The sequence below is a fragment of the Hypanus sabinus genome, chromosome 13, assembly GCF_030144855.1.
Source record: "Hypanus sabinus isolate sHypSab1 chromosome 13, sHypSab1.hap1, whole genome shotgun sequence".
NCBI lineage: Eukaryota > Metazoa > Chordata > Chondrichthyes > Myliobatiformes > Dasyatidae > Hypanus > Hypanus sabinus.
Window position 1 is genome coordinate 70,620,183 of NC_082718.1, and position 17,219 is coordinate 70,637,401.

The 17,219-nt window shown below is 41.1% G+C and overlaps 1 protein-coding gene across 1 annotated transcript in view; it reads left to right on the forward strand.

Annotated features, from left to right (window-relative positions):
* The first annotated feature begins 3,600 nt into the window (after nucleotides 1–3,600).
* The window catches only part of gstt2 (glutathione S-transferase theta 2), a 38,419-nt gene continuing 24,800 nt past the window's right edge, over nucleotides 3,601–17,219 (forward strand). Inside the window, exons 1-2 of the mRNA XM_059987858.1 lie at nucleotides 3,601–3,835; nucleotides 6,977–7,064. Of these exons, the coding sequence (XP_059843841.1) occupies nucleotides 3,712–3,835; nucleotides 6,977–7,064 (212 nt within the window). The 5' untranslated portion in view covers nucleotides 3,601–3,711. The remainder of the gene's footprint in view (nucleotides 3,836–6,976; nucleotides 7,065–17,219) is intronic.

Below are 17,219 nucleotides of genomic sequence, written 5' to 3' on the forward strand. Positions count from 1 at the left end.
TCCTCAGTCAGAAAATGCAATGAAAGTTTCTGCTCTTCCACACTGAAGATAATTTCCAGAGAAAAGCACAGGGGGGTGGGAGGATTGAGATTATTACTAATCAAGTAATAGAACAGTGATAATAAAAGCAGAAAGGGAGGGGGGAATAGAAGGAGAGGGAGTATCAGAGGTAAGGAGTCAGAAAGGAGAGGGGCATTGAAGGGAGGGGGGAAGAAGGATGAGAGGACAGGAGAAGGGGTGAAGAGATTCAGGGAGGGAGTGGGGAAGGAGACAAATGGGAAGGGGGTAGTGGAGGAAGGGAAGAGAAGGAATAGAAAGAAAGGATGAGAAGAATTTGCAGGAAGGGGAAATAGGAGGGATTGACTGGATGGATCAGACAAAGACATTGGGATATACCACTATCTTGTTGAATAAAAATTTGCAAATGAGTGATAATGAAAGAAAACTGGCCACTGAACAGCAGATGGAAACATGGAATCTACTTGTTTGTGGAATCTCCATTGTATCTGAGATGAATTTCCTATAACCAGATCTTTCCATGCCCAACATCTTCAGGACCCGTCCTTTGAAAATTTGATGGTACAATATTTTAAAAAATTAAGACTGAGACCTGAGTCTTTATGGAGGATTTTAAAGGGGGGAGTGTGGTAGAGAGTTTAGAGGGAGTTCAGAAGCTTTAGGATGGGGCAGATAAGGAAGCAGGAGATGGGGCACATGTTAAATTGGGATCAAGTGTGGATCATCAAGGAGAGGCACTTGGTGAAGCACAGTGGAGGCAGCACATCCCGAACACCAACTAGTCTGAGCAAGGCAGAGGAGAATTTCAGAGATAGCACATTGCTGGATACTGAGGTGGTTGAAACATTAAACAACATTGGTGGGCACAGTGTTCACACCAGCTCACAGTTACTGAAGCTGTTTCCTGACATCCATTTGGCTCTAAACTGAATTCCACTCTAACATTACGAGTGAGAAGGTACTCACAACCGGGTTTTGAAGACAATGGTCAGCAGCTCAAATCCAACAGCAGCACCGAGCCCAATGTCCAGGCCGAGGAGAATAGACAATAGGTGCAGAAGTAGACCATTCGGCCCCTCGAGTCTGCACCGCCATTCTGAGATCATGGCTGATCATTCACTATGAATACCCAGTCCCTGCCTTGTCCCCATATCCCTTGATTCCCCTATCCATCAGATATCTATCTAGCTCCTTCTTGAAAGCATCCAGAGAATTGGCCTCCACCGTCTTCCGAGGTAATGCATTCCACACCTGCACAACTCTCTGGGAGAAGAAGCTCTTCCTCAACTCTGTTTGAAATAACTGACCTCTTATTCTCAATCCATGCCCTCTGGTACTGGACTCTCCCAACATCTGGAACATATTTCCTGCCTCAATCCTATCAAATCCTTTAATTATCTTAAACGTTTCAATCTCAATCTCCCCTCTCAATCTCCTCAATTCCAGCGTGTACAAGCCCAATCTCTCCAATCTTTCTGCGTAAGACAGCCCTGCCATCCCAGGAATCAACCTAGTGAATCTACGCTGCACTTCCTCAACTGCCAGAATGTCCTTCCTTAAACCTGGAGACCAAAACTGTACACAATAGTCTCACCAGGGCCCTGTACAAATGCAAAAGGACATCCTTGCTCTTGTATTCAATTCCCCTTGTAACAAAGGCCAACATTCCATTTGCCCTCTTCACTGCCTGTTGCACTTGCTCATTCACCTTCATTGGCTGGTGAACTAGGACTCCTAGGTCTCTTTGCATTTCTCCCTTACCTAACTCTACACCGTTCAGACAATACTCTGCCCTCTTGTTCCTGCTTCCAAAGTGGATAACTTCACATTTATTCACATTGAATGACATCTGCCAAGTATCTGCCCACTCACCCAGCCTATCCAAGTCTCCCTGTATTCTCCTAACGTCCTCTTCGCATGTCACACTGCCACCCAGTTTAGTATCGTCAGCAAACTTGCTGATATAGTTTTCAATGCCCTCATCTAAATCATTGACATAAATCGTAAAGAGCTGTGGTCCCAATACAGAGCCCTGTGGTACCCCACTAGTCACCTCCAGCCAGTCTGAGAAACACCCATTCACTGCTACCCTTTGCTTTCTATCTGCCAACCAGTTTTCTATCCATGTTGAAACCCTGCCCCCAATGCCATGAGCTCTGATTTTATTCACCAATCTCCTATGTGGCACCTTATCGAATGCCTTCTGAAAATCTAGGTATACAACATCCACTGGCTTACCCTCGTCTAACATCCTTGTTACACCCTCAAAAAACTCCAACAGATTAGTCAAGCATGATTTGCCCTTGGTAAATCCATGCTGGCTCGGCCTAATCCTATTTCTGCCATCTGGATGTGCCACTATTTCGTCCTTAATAATGGACTCAAGCATCTTCCCCACGACTGACGTTAGGCTAACAGGGCGATAGTTCTCCGTTTTCTCCTTCCCTCCCTTCTTGAAAAGTGGGATAACATTAGCCTTGTGGGGGTGTGCCCCTTTAGACCTTAGGATTAGGTTTGAGGGTAGACAGCACAGAGGCCTATGTTCTGAAACTCTCAATCGGGATTGTGGGAATGATGGTATTAAATGTTGAGCTACAGTCGATGAACAGCACCCTGACGTGGGTATCTGTGTTGTTCAGGTGGTCTAAAGCCGTGTGTCTAGCCATTGAGATTGCATCTGCCGTTTACCTATTGTGGCGATAGGCAAATTGCAATGGGTCCAGGTCCTTGCTGAGGCCGGAGACCTGGACACCTGGATTTCCTAATAGATGTGGTTTTATGTCAGAGATCTGGCACTTGCAGGCTTTTTTCCGCGATTATACGGACGCCCTACGTCTCTAATACTTTGCTAACAGTGAGGCTGTGGGTGGGAAGTGTCCTGCGCACCAGGCTCTACCAGTAGAAAAAGAACTGAGCGGAAATAGAAATGGCCAGTTTAAATCCCAGTGGATAGAATGAATTCCTTAAAGTTGCACAATTCGATATTGAATCTCGCAGGGTACATCGTGCCCAGATGGAAGATAAGGGTGCACTGGGTCTTTTGGTGCAACAGCTCATGAGGCCACAGACAGAGGGAAGATCAGAATCGGATTTATTATCACTGACGTATGTCGTGAAATCTGTTGGTTTCCGGCAGCGGTACGGTGCAAGGCATAAAAAGATACTGTTACTAATGAACCCATACATAGAGCAAAAGCTGTCTTGAGTGTGTTTACTTAAAACTACAGCTTTGAATCTCTATAGCACTCTTTTGTTTTACTTTATTCTGCACTGTGTAACGATTTGTTCTCTGAGTAGTATGTAAGACAACCCTGTCTCCCTGCACGTGACGATAATAAACCAATTCCCAGCACGATGAAGGATCTGGGACCTAAATGTCGAGTATTTATTTCCATAGGTGCTGCCTGAACTGCTGAGTCCCGCCAGCATTTTGTGTGTATTACTTAGGATTTCGAGCATCTGCAGAATCTCTTGTGTTAATAAACCAATTCCAACTTTCTTAAAATGCCGGGGCACAGATTTGTTCCCGGGCAGTTTGATTGTATCTGTGTGCCACTGTGGTGTCTGCGAGTATGGCTGGGCGGAATAATACTCTGACGTATCGCCACTTTTTGATGATTTCAGCAGAATATATGTTGCAAGTTAATTGTCTGGGTCGGAGAGTGGGCACTTGCTACAAAGCTTCCGATAACCATGGCTTCTCGGCTCCCCCTGCGTGTTTACTACGACCTCCTGTCCCAGCCCTCCAGAGCAGTACTCCTGTTCCTTAAAGTTACCGGTATTCCACATGTTGAAAGGCCAGTGGCGCTCCGGAGAGGTGAGGAGTAAAATTAGTGAGTCCTCACGAAGGGTCTCTGCCCGAAACTTCGACTGTACTTCTTCCTGTAGCTGTTGCTGCGTTCCACCAGCATTTTGTGTGTGTTGAGTGAAATTAGGCCCCTGTGTTGCACTGGCTGGATGTTTGACAACTTGCACTTGCTCCTCTGAACGCTTCAAGGAGTAAAGAGCAAGCTCAAAGAGCAGTTTGATACCAGGACTGGGAAAGTGAGAAAATAACCGTGTTTAAAGTTGCAAATACTGGATATAAAAAAAGTAAAGAAATTCAAACTTTCTTCAGTTCTAATTTCATGTACAGCTGAGATGTTTTCGCGTCGAGACATTTTCTGGTAATGTCGCCCTCTTGAAACGCTGGGATCGCCTGTATCCTGGGTGTCAGAGTGGTCCCGGGCAGATGACAATTATGGCATTATTAAACGTTGTGAATACACAATACATAGAACATAGATTGGGAATAGGACGAGGAATTAAAGTAACGGGCAACTGAAAGCTCACGACTGTCCTTGTGAGCTGAACAAAGGCTTCAAGGTGGTTACAAAATCTAAGCAGCGCACACAAAATGTTGGAGGAACTCAGCAGGCTAGGCATTGTCCATGGAAAGAGTACAGTCGATATTTCGTGCCGAGTCCCTTCATCAGTACACGAAATCTGTTGTTCTTTATTTCCTGTGTTGTGCTTATCCAGTCCTCGGGAGAGACGGAAATGGCTGATTAAGAATCAGAACGGACGACAGAATGTTGAGTGTCAGAGAGAAGGAAAAATGGGCATTGAGGTGGGGTCAGAGTACAGAATATGAATTGGCAAATTGGTTTATTATTGTCACGTACACAATATATTTATATTTATATTTTTATAATATTTATATTTATATTGTCACGTACACTGTTTTCACAATGAAAAGCTTATCTTGCACACTTCATACAGATCAATCCATTACAACAATAACAAATAAATTCTTCACGGGCTTGCAGCCGGGTACAGGTATTGATTATAACCGATGTTTCCATGAGAAACTTTGCCATCTTCATCAGGAATGTTGCCTGGGCATGGCTTGTCTGATGATATTTATACCCCGGCCGTCCGTCCCTCCTGACTGGTTAGTCCTCGTCCGACCAGGTTTCCACTCTTCCATCTTGTTTACAATTGAATTCCAGTTCTTTCTTAGAGCTAGAGCTTTGTCTTCGTTAAAATTCTTTTCCTCCAGCTTTATTTCAGTGGCTTCCTTCACCAGGCAGTCCCAACAGCCATTGGCACTGCATAGTAGTTTTGTTCTGTTGAAGTAAATCAGTGGCCATTGTGAATGCAATGTTCTGCTATGGTTGATTTCTCCAGATAGCCCAAATAGATGCACCTCCTGTGCTCTTTGATGTGGGTTTCCACAGTGGCCGAATGTACACTGATCTGCATTCACAGGGGATTCTGTAACCGGAGCTTTCCTGAGTCCCAGGTCATCTTTGACTGTGATTTGAGTTTCCTTACGGGTTTGTGAATGGTATTAATCTAGAATTTCATCAGGATCCTGGTGATCCTTCCAGAATGTGGAAATATAGGGAAGACGGGGTAGCAATGGGTTCCTCCTCATTGTTTGATTTCTGGTTTTCCCTTCAGCCCTTTTGAGAGCCCGATTGATTTCCTCGCCTTGTAGCCATTTCGTTAGGAACATAGTGCATCATTTCCTCATGGAGACTTCGGGTCTGAAGTAATTTTCGTATGGTTAATCAAAGTAGAAAGAACCACTGTATGTTGGCAGGTGTGATGGTGGCTGTTATTGTTGAGGTCTAAGTCTGTGTTTGTGTGTATTAACGATAGACGCCATGTCCAGTTTCTGTCATATTAGAATGGAATGCAGCCAGTCTTTGCCATCTCCATCATAAACTGAATGTTTGGATATATCAGTTCAGATGGTCATGGAACTGTTGGAGTGCCTGGAGTCCAAGAGGCCCCACTGCAAAGGTGTCATCGATGTATCTGTAGAAGCATTTGGGGGTGTAAGGGTGATGAACTCATGCCCTCTCCTCAAAGTCCTCCATGTAGAAATTAGCAGTAGCTTACTACCAGGGTAATCCCACAGAAACTTTGTCTGCTTGTTCATAATTGCTCTCCTTATAGAGCAAGTACATTGATGCAAGAATGGGTACAAAAAGGACAATGGTATCCTTATCAGACCTTGACCGCAGGAGGACCATGGGCACTCTCATGAACAGACCATTATGTCTTCCAGGTTCACGTGAATGGTGGTTATTATTTTTACGAAGTCAGTTGAATTTGTGATGTGATACTCACAGCCCCCAACAAAGGGAGACAACATAGTCATTAAATGCTTAGTGAGGTAGTAAGTCACAGAATCTATGCCATTGATGATAGGCCTTGGGGGGAACCTCCCTGTAAATCTTAGGGAGCTCGTAAAGTCTTGGTGGTACTGGCACCTGAGGCAGAAATGTTGTGGATATGTTTGCTGGCAGCCCAGATTTCTTCAATAAAGCATCCACAAACCTGTAAGGAAGTTCAGATCACTGCTCATGTAGGTCAAAGGAAGCCATTGAAATAAAACACAAGGAAAAGAATTTTAATAAAGACAAAGCCTTCAGAACTGGAATTGATTGTAAACAAAGTGGGACTGGATGAGAACCAACCGATCGTGAGGGACAGATAAAGTGGATCTAAATCCCACCAGCCTAGACATGCCCAGGTAACATCCCTGATGAAGATCCCTGATGAGTTTGTCATCAAAATGTCAGTTGTAACTGATACCTGTACCAGGCTGGAGGCCCAAGAAAAGCTCATTTGTCATGTACACTGGGAATACCCCAGATCTGTTTTTAAGACAGTAACAGAGTGAAGTGGAACAGTTACAGAGAAAGTGCAGTGAAAGTACACAATGTTATAATGAGTTAGATTGATTCCTCCTCCAACACCCTGCCCCTTAAACCTCCCCCTGCACACTCACCCCCCCCCCCCCCCGACCTTCTCCACTCCCTGCAATGGCTTTTTGGGTTTTAATAATACCCCTTTCCTGCTCTCTGGACATTATTCTAATTTTCTTTAACTTTCTGAAGTCCTGCTCTTTCTGGATTTAATTTTTCCTTGCTCTCATTGCACCTCATGTATTTAATTTGCTCAGGTGAGCACAAGAGTGAAGAATTCACTAAACTGAACCCAATGCAGAAAGTGCCAGTGATCGTTGACAATGGATTTGTTCTCACTGAGAGGTGAGTACAGCCTTTATTTTGTTTTGCCACTTGCTCTAAAGGTCGGTTTTTGCTGCTGTATACATTGCTGATTGCCCATACCTTGACAGTATTGACAGTTTAAGCGCTGCTGTGTGTATTACCTCCCTCCACTAGCATTCATTTGAGTCAACTTTACATAAACAAGTTTTCCAAAAAGTTCAAAGTTCAACTTAATTTATTATCAAAGAATGTTCATGTCACCTTGTACACCCTGGATTCATTTTCTTGCAGGCGTTCACAGTAAATACAAAGAAATACAATAGAATCTATGAAAGACTGTTTACAACCAATGTACAAAAGACAACAAACTGCAAATCAAAAAGAAGAAAAAAACAAAATAGTCTTAGATAAATAAGCAATGAATATTGAATACATAAGATGAAAGTTCCTTGAAAGTGAGATCATAGATTGTAGGAACAGTTCAGTGATGGAGTGAGTGAAGTCATTCTTTCTGGTTCAAGAGCCTGATGGTTAAAGGGTAATAACTGTTCCTGTGCCCAGTGGTGTGAGTTCCTGATAGCAAAGTTCAACATACATTTATCAGAAGTATGTATACATTATACAACCTTGAGATTTGTCTCCTAACAGTCTCAAAACAAAGAAACCCAAAAGAACCCATTTAAAAAGACTGTCAAACACCGTAGGTGCAGGGAAAAAAACCCACAAATCATGCAAACAATAAATGCAAGCGAATAGAGTTTGGAACTGAATTCTGCAGAGAGTTGTCCATGGACCCTTAGTTCAATGCAGAGTGGAGCAGTGAGTATAACCAGCCTCAATCTTGCCTTGGGCTGATCTTTTCAATCTGTCCCGGCACATAAGCCATCCTCCAAACTTTGGGACCTGGACCCCGCTGCCGTGATTCGCCCCGTACCCAACCTTTTCAATTTGGCCGGGCAATTAAATTGATCAAATTCGTGTCTTCCTTGCTCTCAACGATGCCTCTCCTCTCCTCGGTTCTGCCACTTCAAATTGCCAAAGGGAAGTTACAGACGATTGTTTGCCAGAAAAAGAATGATTAACAAAGTATTTAGTTTCACACACAAAATGCTGGAGGAACTCAGCAGGCGGCAGCATCTATGGAAAAGAGACATTTCAGGCTGAGATCTTTTGGCAGCACTGCATCTGCAGATTTTCTCCTGTTTGTACTTAGTTATTTTCCTTGTTTCATTGGTCATCAGCCAGAGGTCACTGAGATTCATCAATGCAATCTTAATGCATCATCAATGCAGCATCGATATGAGAGTATGGCCTGGGCGGTTGGGGGACCTGATGATGGATGCTGCTTTCTTGTGACAGTGCTCCATGTAGATGTGCTCAGTGATGGGGAGGGCTTTAACTGTGATGGACTAGGATATAGCCACTACTGTAGGCTTTTCAGTTCAAGGGCATTGGTGTTTCCATGCCAGGTAGTGATGTATGCAGTCAGGATACTCTCCACTCCACATTGATAGAAGTTTGCACAGATTTGGCATGTCATCTATAATTTTGACAAAATTCTTAGTACAGGCACTACGTAATGGCACTTATGTGCTGGACCCATTATGTATCCTCTGAAATGTCAGAATCAATGTCAAGTTCATTATCACTGACATGTGACATGCAATTTATTAACTTAGCAGCAGCAGTTCAATGCAATACCTAATCTAGCAGAGAATAAAAATAAACAAGTAAATCAATTATGTATATTGAATAGATTTTTTAAAATGTGCAGAACAGAAATACTGGATATTAAAAAATAAAGGAGGTAATGTCCATAGATTCAATGTCATAGATTCAAAGTAATTGGATGGCAGAGGGGAAGAAGCTTTTCCTGAATCGTTGAGTGTATGCCTTCAGGCTTCTGTACCTCCTAACCTGATGGTAACAGTGAGAAAAGGGTGCAGGAGGTGCTTAATAATGGATGCTGCCTTTCTGAGACACTATTCCCTAAAGGTATCCTGGGTACTTTGTAGGCTCGTACCCAAGATTGAGCTGACTAAGTTTACAACCTTCTGCGTCTTTTGGTCCTTTGCAGTAGCCCCTCCATATCAGACAGTGATGCAGCCTGTCACTGTGCTCTGCACAGTACAACTATAGAAATTTTGAGTGTGAAAGGGTTCCGGTGATGTCATCGTCCAGAATGGCAGCTTAAGTCAATAGCTCCTCCGGAAAAACGCATATTTTGCTCCGCTAATCTATCAATTATAAGATCTTCCGAAAATACTTGAATTGACAAGGGGGCAAGAATGTGGAAAAAGAATGAAGGTGAAAAAAGCATCACTGCGGAGCCTGTGGACGAAAGGGGTGCAGCGAGCGGCTCTCTTACCCGAATGTGTTGTTGCGAGGCTGACGATGGGCTTCGTTCAGGCGAAGCGGCAAATATGATAAAAATTCTGGAAGAGATAAGAGTTCCAAAAAGATAAAACAGCAACTAAATGATATCAAGACAGAGCTTACCAATGTCAATCAAAACATAGCGGTGGCAGGCACAAATTGAGAAGGTGGAAGATCGCATGCAAAACGTGGAATGGATACTAAGTAAGACAATAAAAATATTAAATCAACAAGAAAGTAAACTGTTTGACCAGGAGGGAAGATCACGGCAGAAAAATATCAGGATATACAATGTTCTCGAAGGAGCGGAGGGTTTGGCTATGATGGAGTTTGCACGAAAGTTGCTATGGGACACTGGAGATTCCTTTAACTATGGAGCTTAAAATTGAGAGGGTGCATCGTGCGCTCGTCCCGCGGCCTACTAGAGATGGAGAAGATAAGCCACGCTCAATAGTAATTAGATTCCTTCAATAAAATACCAAGACGGAGATTCTACGAAGGGCCTGGGGAAAGAAGAGGGTGTTTTTGGACAGAAAATTAATATATTTCAATCAAAATTACTCCCTGGCGGTCCTGCAGAAACGTAAAGAATACTTTGCAGTAAAGCAAATATTAAAGCAAGGAAAGATTAGATAACTCCGTACCCTGCTAAACTGCAAGCAATTTATGAAGATGGGGTGCAACTACATCAGACAGTGGAAGTGACAACCGCAGACATGAAGGCCAGAGGGTTGCCCGTCAGCGAGATCAAACTGAGGGAAAGCCTGGCTGAGCAGTTATCCCGCTCTGCTTGGAAAATAGAGAATCGAGAAAGCAGGGGACGGGAGGAGAGTGAGAGAAATATATCAGGAAGAGACTGAGTTTTCGAAAGACAACTCTCACCCCCTCCAGAAGAGCCATAAGGTTTGGCTAACTTTAAATATGTGTAAACGGAAGCAAATATAGATGGTGCTATACCTATCTCAGGAAATACTTAGTATAATGTGGATGTTATATTACTTAATTATTTTTTATTCATTCATTCATTCATTCACTTCTTTTCCCCACCTAAATAAGAATATGTATATGGGAGTAATACACAGGGAAATCCTTTCTGTGTAATGGATATAGATTTGTTCACTTACTTTTGTGGGTACTGCAATGGGGGCCCTCAACTCACAGGTAGGAGGGGCTATACCCCACAGCTAGACGTTTCCTCTAGCTCAACCCAGGGTCATCTACTAGAGATCTCAGCCTTGGAATCACACCTTTGTTTCCTGTTTTTCTATTATTCACATTTCTTGGTTCTTATTTGTTCAGGGAGTAGATCGATTTAAGTTTTATTCTGCTAATCAATGATATATTGACAGATAAATACACATGACTAAGGACAAAGTAAAATTCTTTTAATGTCAATGGGCTGTTAAATTCAATCAAATGTAGTAGAATCCTATCCAAAATGAAAAAAGAACAAGCCCATGTAGTATATTTACAGGAAACTCACTTAAGTGATAATGAGCTTGAAAAACTAAAGAGAATGGGCTTCACTAATTTTTTTTCTCATATAAATCAGGACATAGGAAAGGAGTTGCTATTCTTATCTCAGGCAAGCTAAATTTTGAAAAAGTATTTGAAATGGGAGATAAGCAGGGCAGATATATTCTGGTAATGGGGAATATAGACGGAAATTCAGTTACTCTGTTGAATACAGAGAAGTGATATTAGTTTCTTTCAGAAACTTGCTAATATTATGGTAATGGAAACAGAAGGTCTCCTGATATGTGGGGGAGACTTAAATTTACAATTACAACCAAAGTTAGACTCTTCCAGTAGACTATTTCATAACATTTGGAAAAGACAAAGACGAAATAAACAACTGTGGAATTGGGACAATAGATGTAAGTGGCCATGCACCTATGTCTGTTGATTTTGACCTACAACCAAAGAATACTATTTGGAAACTAAATTCAAGTCTATTCAATGATCCCTACTTTAAGGAACAAAATTAAAAAAGACATTGGTCTTTACTTAGAATTCAATGATAATGGAGAGGTTTCACCTCCCATTCTATGGGATACTCTGAAGGATGTTTTAAGAGGGAAAATTATAGCTATATCTTCATATAAGAAAAATATAAGGAATAAAACATTAGAGGAATTACAAAATAGGCTGAAAGAACTAGAAAATAAGCACAAATTGAATTTGGCACAAGATACATTAGAGGAAATTTTAAAAATTAGGAATGAAATTAATAGTTTGGCCATGCAAGAAATCAGGAAAAATTTAATGTTTCTGAAACAGAGACATTATGAAAGTGGATCTAAGTCTATGAAAATACTGGCATGGAAACTGGGAAAAAAAAGATAGAAAATACAGTTCATAGAATTAGGGATCCAAGAATGAAAATGATAAAAAAAAAATAAGCTAAGTGAAATTCAAGGAGCTTTTGAAGTGTTTTACAAAACGCTGTATTCCAAAGTTCCAGGGGGAAGCATAACCCCAATTGACACCTTCTTAAATTCTCTAGAGTTACCCACTTTAAGCAAAGAACAAAATAGAACGATGACTGCTGACATAACTGAAGTTGAACTAAAAGCTGCAATTTGTAGGCTTAAATTAAGCAAGTCACCAGAAACAGATGGGTATACGGCAGAGTGGTACAAAGAATTTGAAAATGAGTTAATTCCTGTTTTACTCCCCACACTGAACTGGGCTCTAAAAAAGGCACAAATGCCACCCAGCTGGAAGGAAGTGATGATCTCAGCTATACCGAAAGAAGGCAAGGAAGGCAAGGATAAAATGTAATGCGGGTCATTTAGACCAATATCCGTTCTTAAATGTATATAGATTATTTACCTCCATCATGGCCAAACAATTAGAGGAGTTTCTATCCATACTGGTATGTAACGATCAGACAGGTTTTATATGACAACGCCAGACTCAAGACATTATACGAAGGACACCACATTATGGATCATATACAAAAAAATAAAATCGAAGCAATAGTGTTGAGCGTGGATGCTGAAAAGCCATTTGATTCGGTTAATTGGAATTTTCTTTACAGAGTTTTACATGGATTTGGTTTCCATGACACGGTTATTAAAACTATACAGGCACTATATGACAACCCTACTGCTAGGATTAAAATCAATGGATATTTATCAAATAGTTTTACCCTGGAAAGGGGCACGGAGACAGGGTTGAGCATGGTAACCGCTACTCTTCACATTATATCTGGAACCATCAGACAAAATGAAGATATCAGGGGAATTACTATTAAAGGGACAGCATAAATTGGCCTGTTACTCAGGTGACATTTTGATCTATCCAGGGAAACCAGCATACTCTTTACCTAAATTGATGCAATCCTTGGAACAACATGGTCAATTATCAGGATACAAGATCAACATAGATAAAACCCAATTACTTTCATATAACTATAGCCCACCAAGAAAAATTGAAAGTAGATATCCCTGGGCATGGTAAACAGTGTCTTTCAAATATTTAGTCATCATTATGCCAAAAGATTTGGCAAAATTATCAGAATGCAATTATTAGCCTATATATAAAAAGTTAAGGAAGATATAACAAGATGGAATCTGATTCCTTTTTTGGTCTCAGTTCAAGGATTCAATCTATTAAAATAAATATACTGCCAAACTATTATATCTCTTGCAGACCTGACCAATAGACATTAATCAAAATCAATTCAATGAATGGAACAAAATGTTTTCCAGATATATTTGGCAAGGTAAAACGCCGAGAGTTTGTCTCAAAACTTTTCAATTAGCCAAGGAAAATGGGGGATGGGGCCTACCGTCTCTTAGGGATTATTATTTTGCAGCACAGTTGAGAGTTGTGATATGTTCGTAGACCTGATTTTATATTCTCAAATCAATGAATATGTTGTAAAAAAACACTCTACTTGTACATAGTTTTCTCCTTTTGCTTGTTCTTTCTTTCCTCTCTTTTCTATAAGTGTATACCTCAGATAAATATTATGTGGAGATTTGTGGTATATGTCATAAAGTTATATATGTACAATATCTGAAAGACATCTTATGGATGTTTGTTTGATGATGAACTTCAATAAAAAATAAATAAAAGAAAAGAAATTGAGTGTATTGTTGACATGCCAAATCTTTTCAAACTCCTAATATATTTGCTATCTTGCCTTCTTTATGACTACATCAATATGTTGGGACCAAGTTAGATCTTTAGAGATCTTGACAACCAGGAACCAGAAGCTGCTCACTCTTTTCACTTCTGATCCCTCTGAGGATCCATTGTTTTTGCATTGGTGACATTGCTGAAATCTGGAACAACACACAAAATGCTCGAGGAACTCAGCAGATCAGGCAGCGTCTGTGTAAGGAAATGTGACGTTTCAGATTGAGACCATCTGGACTCATTGTTATTACAATTCTTAACACTAACTCATCTTTTAGAGCATGTTTCCTGAGAAAGAATTCCTGTAACTACAATCACTGTCTAATGCAGGGAATGGAGCTACCAAATATGGTCACAAGATCTTCAAACAGAATGGAAAAATCACATTTTTAAAGATTAGAGTTTAACTTTGTCACATGTACGTCAAAGCATACAGTGAAATGTGTTGTTTGTGTCAACAGACAGCAGCAGTGATCGAACCCTGGTCTTATAGTTGGCATTGGAAAGTGTTGCGCACAGTTCCCTCCAAACTGCTCGGTTGCACATTCGTGCCTCAACTGAAATGCTTCCGTGCATAGACTGTGCTATTGCACAGCTGGAATAAAGACAGATGAGAAAGTATTTACAAAATGTGAAAGGTTTCCTTTTTTTGTACCGTATTTTATATCTTCAATCAAATGGAAAGTCTGTGATTTTTCAGTTTTCTTTACAAATATTCACAAAATTCATATAACCATATAACATATAACCATATAACAATCACAGCACGGAAACAGGCCATCTTGGCCCTCCTAGTCCGTGCCGAACCCTTAATCTCACCTAGTCCCACCTACCTGCACTCAGCCCATAACCCTCCACTTCTTTCCTGTCCATATACCTATCCAATTTTACCTTAAATGATACAACTGAACTGGCCTCTACTACTTCTACAGGAAGCTCATTCCACACAGCTATCACTCTTTGAGTAAAGAAATACCCCCTCGTGTTTCCCTTAAACTTCTGCCCCCTAACTCTCAAATCATGTCCTCTAGTTTGAATCTCCCCTACTCTCAATGGAAACAGCCTGTTCACGTCAACTCTATCTATCCCTCTCAAAATTTTAAATACCTCGATCAAATCCCCCCTCAACCTTCTACGCTCCAATGAATAGAGACCTAACTTGTTCAACCTTTCTCTGTAACTTAATTGCTGAAACCCAGGTAACATCCTAGTAAATTGTCTCTGCACTCTCTCTAATTTATTGATATCTTTCCTATAATTCGGTGACCAGAACTGCACACAATATTCCAAATTTGGCCTTACCAATGCCTTGTACAACTTTAGCATTACATCCCAACTTCTGTACTCAATGCTTTGATTTATAAAGGCCAGCGTTCCAAAAGCCCTCTTCACCACCCTATCTACATGAGACTCCACTTTCAGGGAACTATGCACAGTTATTCCTAGATCTCTCTGTTCCTCTGCATTCCTCAATGCCCTATCATTTACTCTGTATGTTCTATTTGGATTATTCCTGCCAAAATGTAGAACCTCACACTTCTCAGCATTAAACTCCATCTGCCAACGTTCAGCCCATTCTTCTAACCGGCATAAATCTCCCTGCAAGCTTTGAAAATCCACCTCATTATCCACAACACCTCCTACCTTAGTATCATTGGCATACTTACTAATCCAATTTAACATCCCATCATCCAGATCATTTATGTATATTACAAACAACATTGGGCCCAAAACAGATCCCTGAGGCACCCCGCTAGTCACCGGCCTCCATCCCGATAAACAATTATCCACCACTACTCTCTGGCATCTCCCATCTAGCCACTGTTGAATCCATTTTATTACTCCAGCATTAATACCTAACGACTGAACCTTCTTAACTAACCTTCCATGTGGAACTAGGTCAAAGGCTTTGCTGAAGTCCATATAGACTACATCCACTGCCTTACCCTCGTAACTTCTTCAAAAAATTCAATAAGGTTTGTCAAACATGACCTTCCACGCACAAATCCATGCTGGCTACTTCTAATCAGATCCCGTCTATCCAGATAATTATAAATACTATCTCTAAGAATACTTTCCATTAATTTACCCACCACTGATGTCAAACTGACAGGTCTATAATTGCTAGGCTTCCTTCTAGAACCCTTTTTAAACTATGGAACCACATGAGCAATACGCCAATCCTCCGGCACAATCCCCGTTTCTAATGACATATTAAAGATCTCCGTCAGAGCTCCTGCTATTTCTACACAAACTTCCCTCAAGGTCCTGGGGAATATCCTGTCAGGATCCGGAGATTTATCCACTTTTAAATTTCTTGAAAGCGCCAGTACCTCCACCTCTTTAATTGTCATAGGTTCCATAACTTCCTTACTTGTTTCCCACACCTTAGACAATTCAAAAAGAAATCATTCAAAATCTCTCCCATCTCCTTCGGTTCCACACATAGCTGACCACTCTGATTCTCTAAGGGGCCAATTTTATCCCTCACTATCCTCTTGCTTTTAATATAACTGTAGAAACCTTTCGGATTTACTTTCACCTTATTTGCCAAACCAACCTCGTATTTTCTTTTAGCTTTTCTAATCTCTTTCTTAAGATTCCTTTTACATTCTTACAAAAAAAATTACAAAAAAAATTAAAGTGCCACGCAGTTTTCAAGCTGTGTCAAAAATTTCCTGCTCAGAGCAATGGCGGGTCCATGCAGCTGAGAAAAAATTATGAGGAACATTGATGTTGTGCTAACCTCTACACTACTATGTCACCCTTATAAAGTAATTGGTAATGAACAGAACACCAGGAAAAAGAGCCAGAGGATTGTTTGTGTTCAGTTTAGAGCATAACACTTCTTCGAGGCCATCAGTGTGTATTTTATTGATCTTTGCAGTAGGAGATAAACTTCTGATTCTACTGATAAAACCATAAAGACAAGCTGTTTTGGCACAGTAACCTCTGTCATGAGATACCATGAGTTTTGAAAGAACTTTAGCCCACTCTTTGGGAACTGAGGGGACGGATTGAAATAGGATTGTTTGATGTGCCGAACAAGTTGGGCTAATGGTATTTCTCATAGGCACGTCTTTTGACAAGGTGAAAGTGTGTGGAGCTGAGATTATTGTTCAGTATAAGAACAAGTTCAGCTGGGTGGAGAAAACTGGTGCTGAAGTGGGCTACTGTTCAAGAAAAATACAGCAGACTACCCTGGAGGTGTGGAGGGACAGGACAGTGAGAGAAAGCCATGGTTTGAAAACACAAATTCTGCAGAATGTCTGACAAGCAGGAGGCAGTGAGTGGGAATAAAGGGGGCCTTGTTGGCTGCCAGTGACTAGTGGTGTTCCTCAGGGGTCAGTATTGGGACCGCTGCTTTTCACATTGTTTGTCAGTGATTTAGATAATGGAATTGATTGCCTTGTGGCAAAGTTTGTGGATGATACAAAGATGGGTGGAGGGGTAGTTAGTGCTGAGGAAGCAATATGATTGCAACAGGACTTGAACAGAGTGGAAGAATGTGCAAAAAAGTGGCAGATGGAATACAGTATTGGGAAATTATGATAATGCATTTTGGTAAAAGGAACAGAAGTGCAGAATATTATTTACCATGCTCAGCATGCTGGAGGAACTCAGCAGATCGGGCAGCATCCATGGAAATGAACAGTCAACAATTTGGGC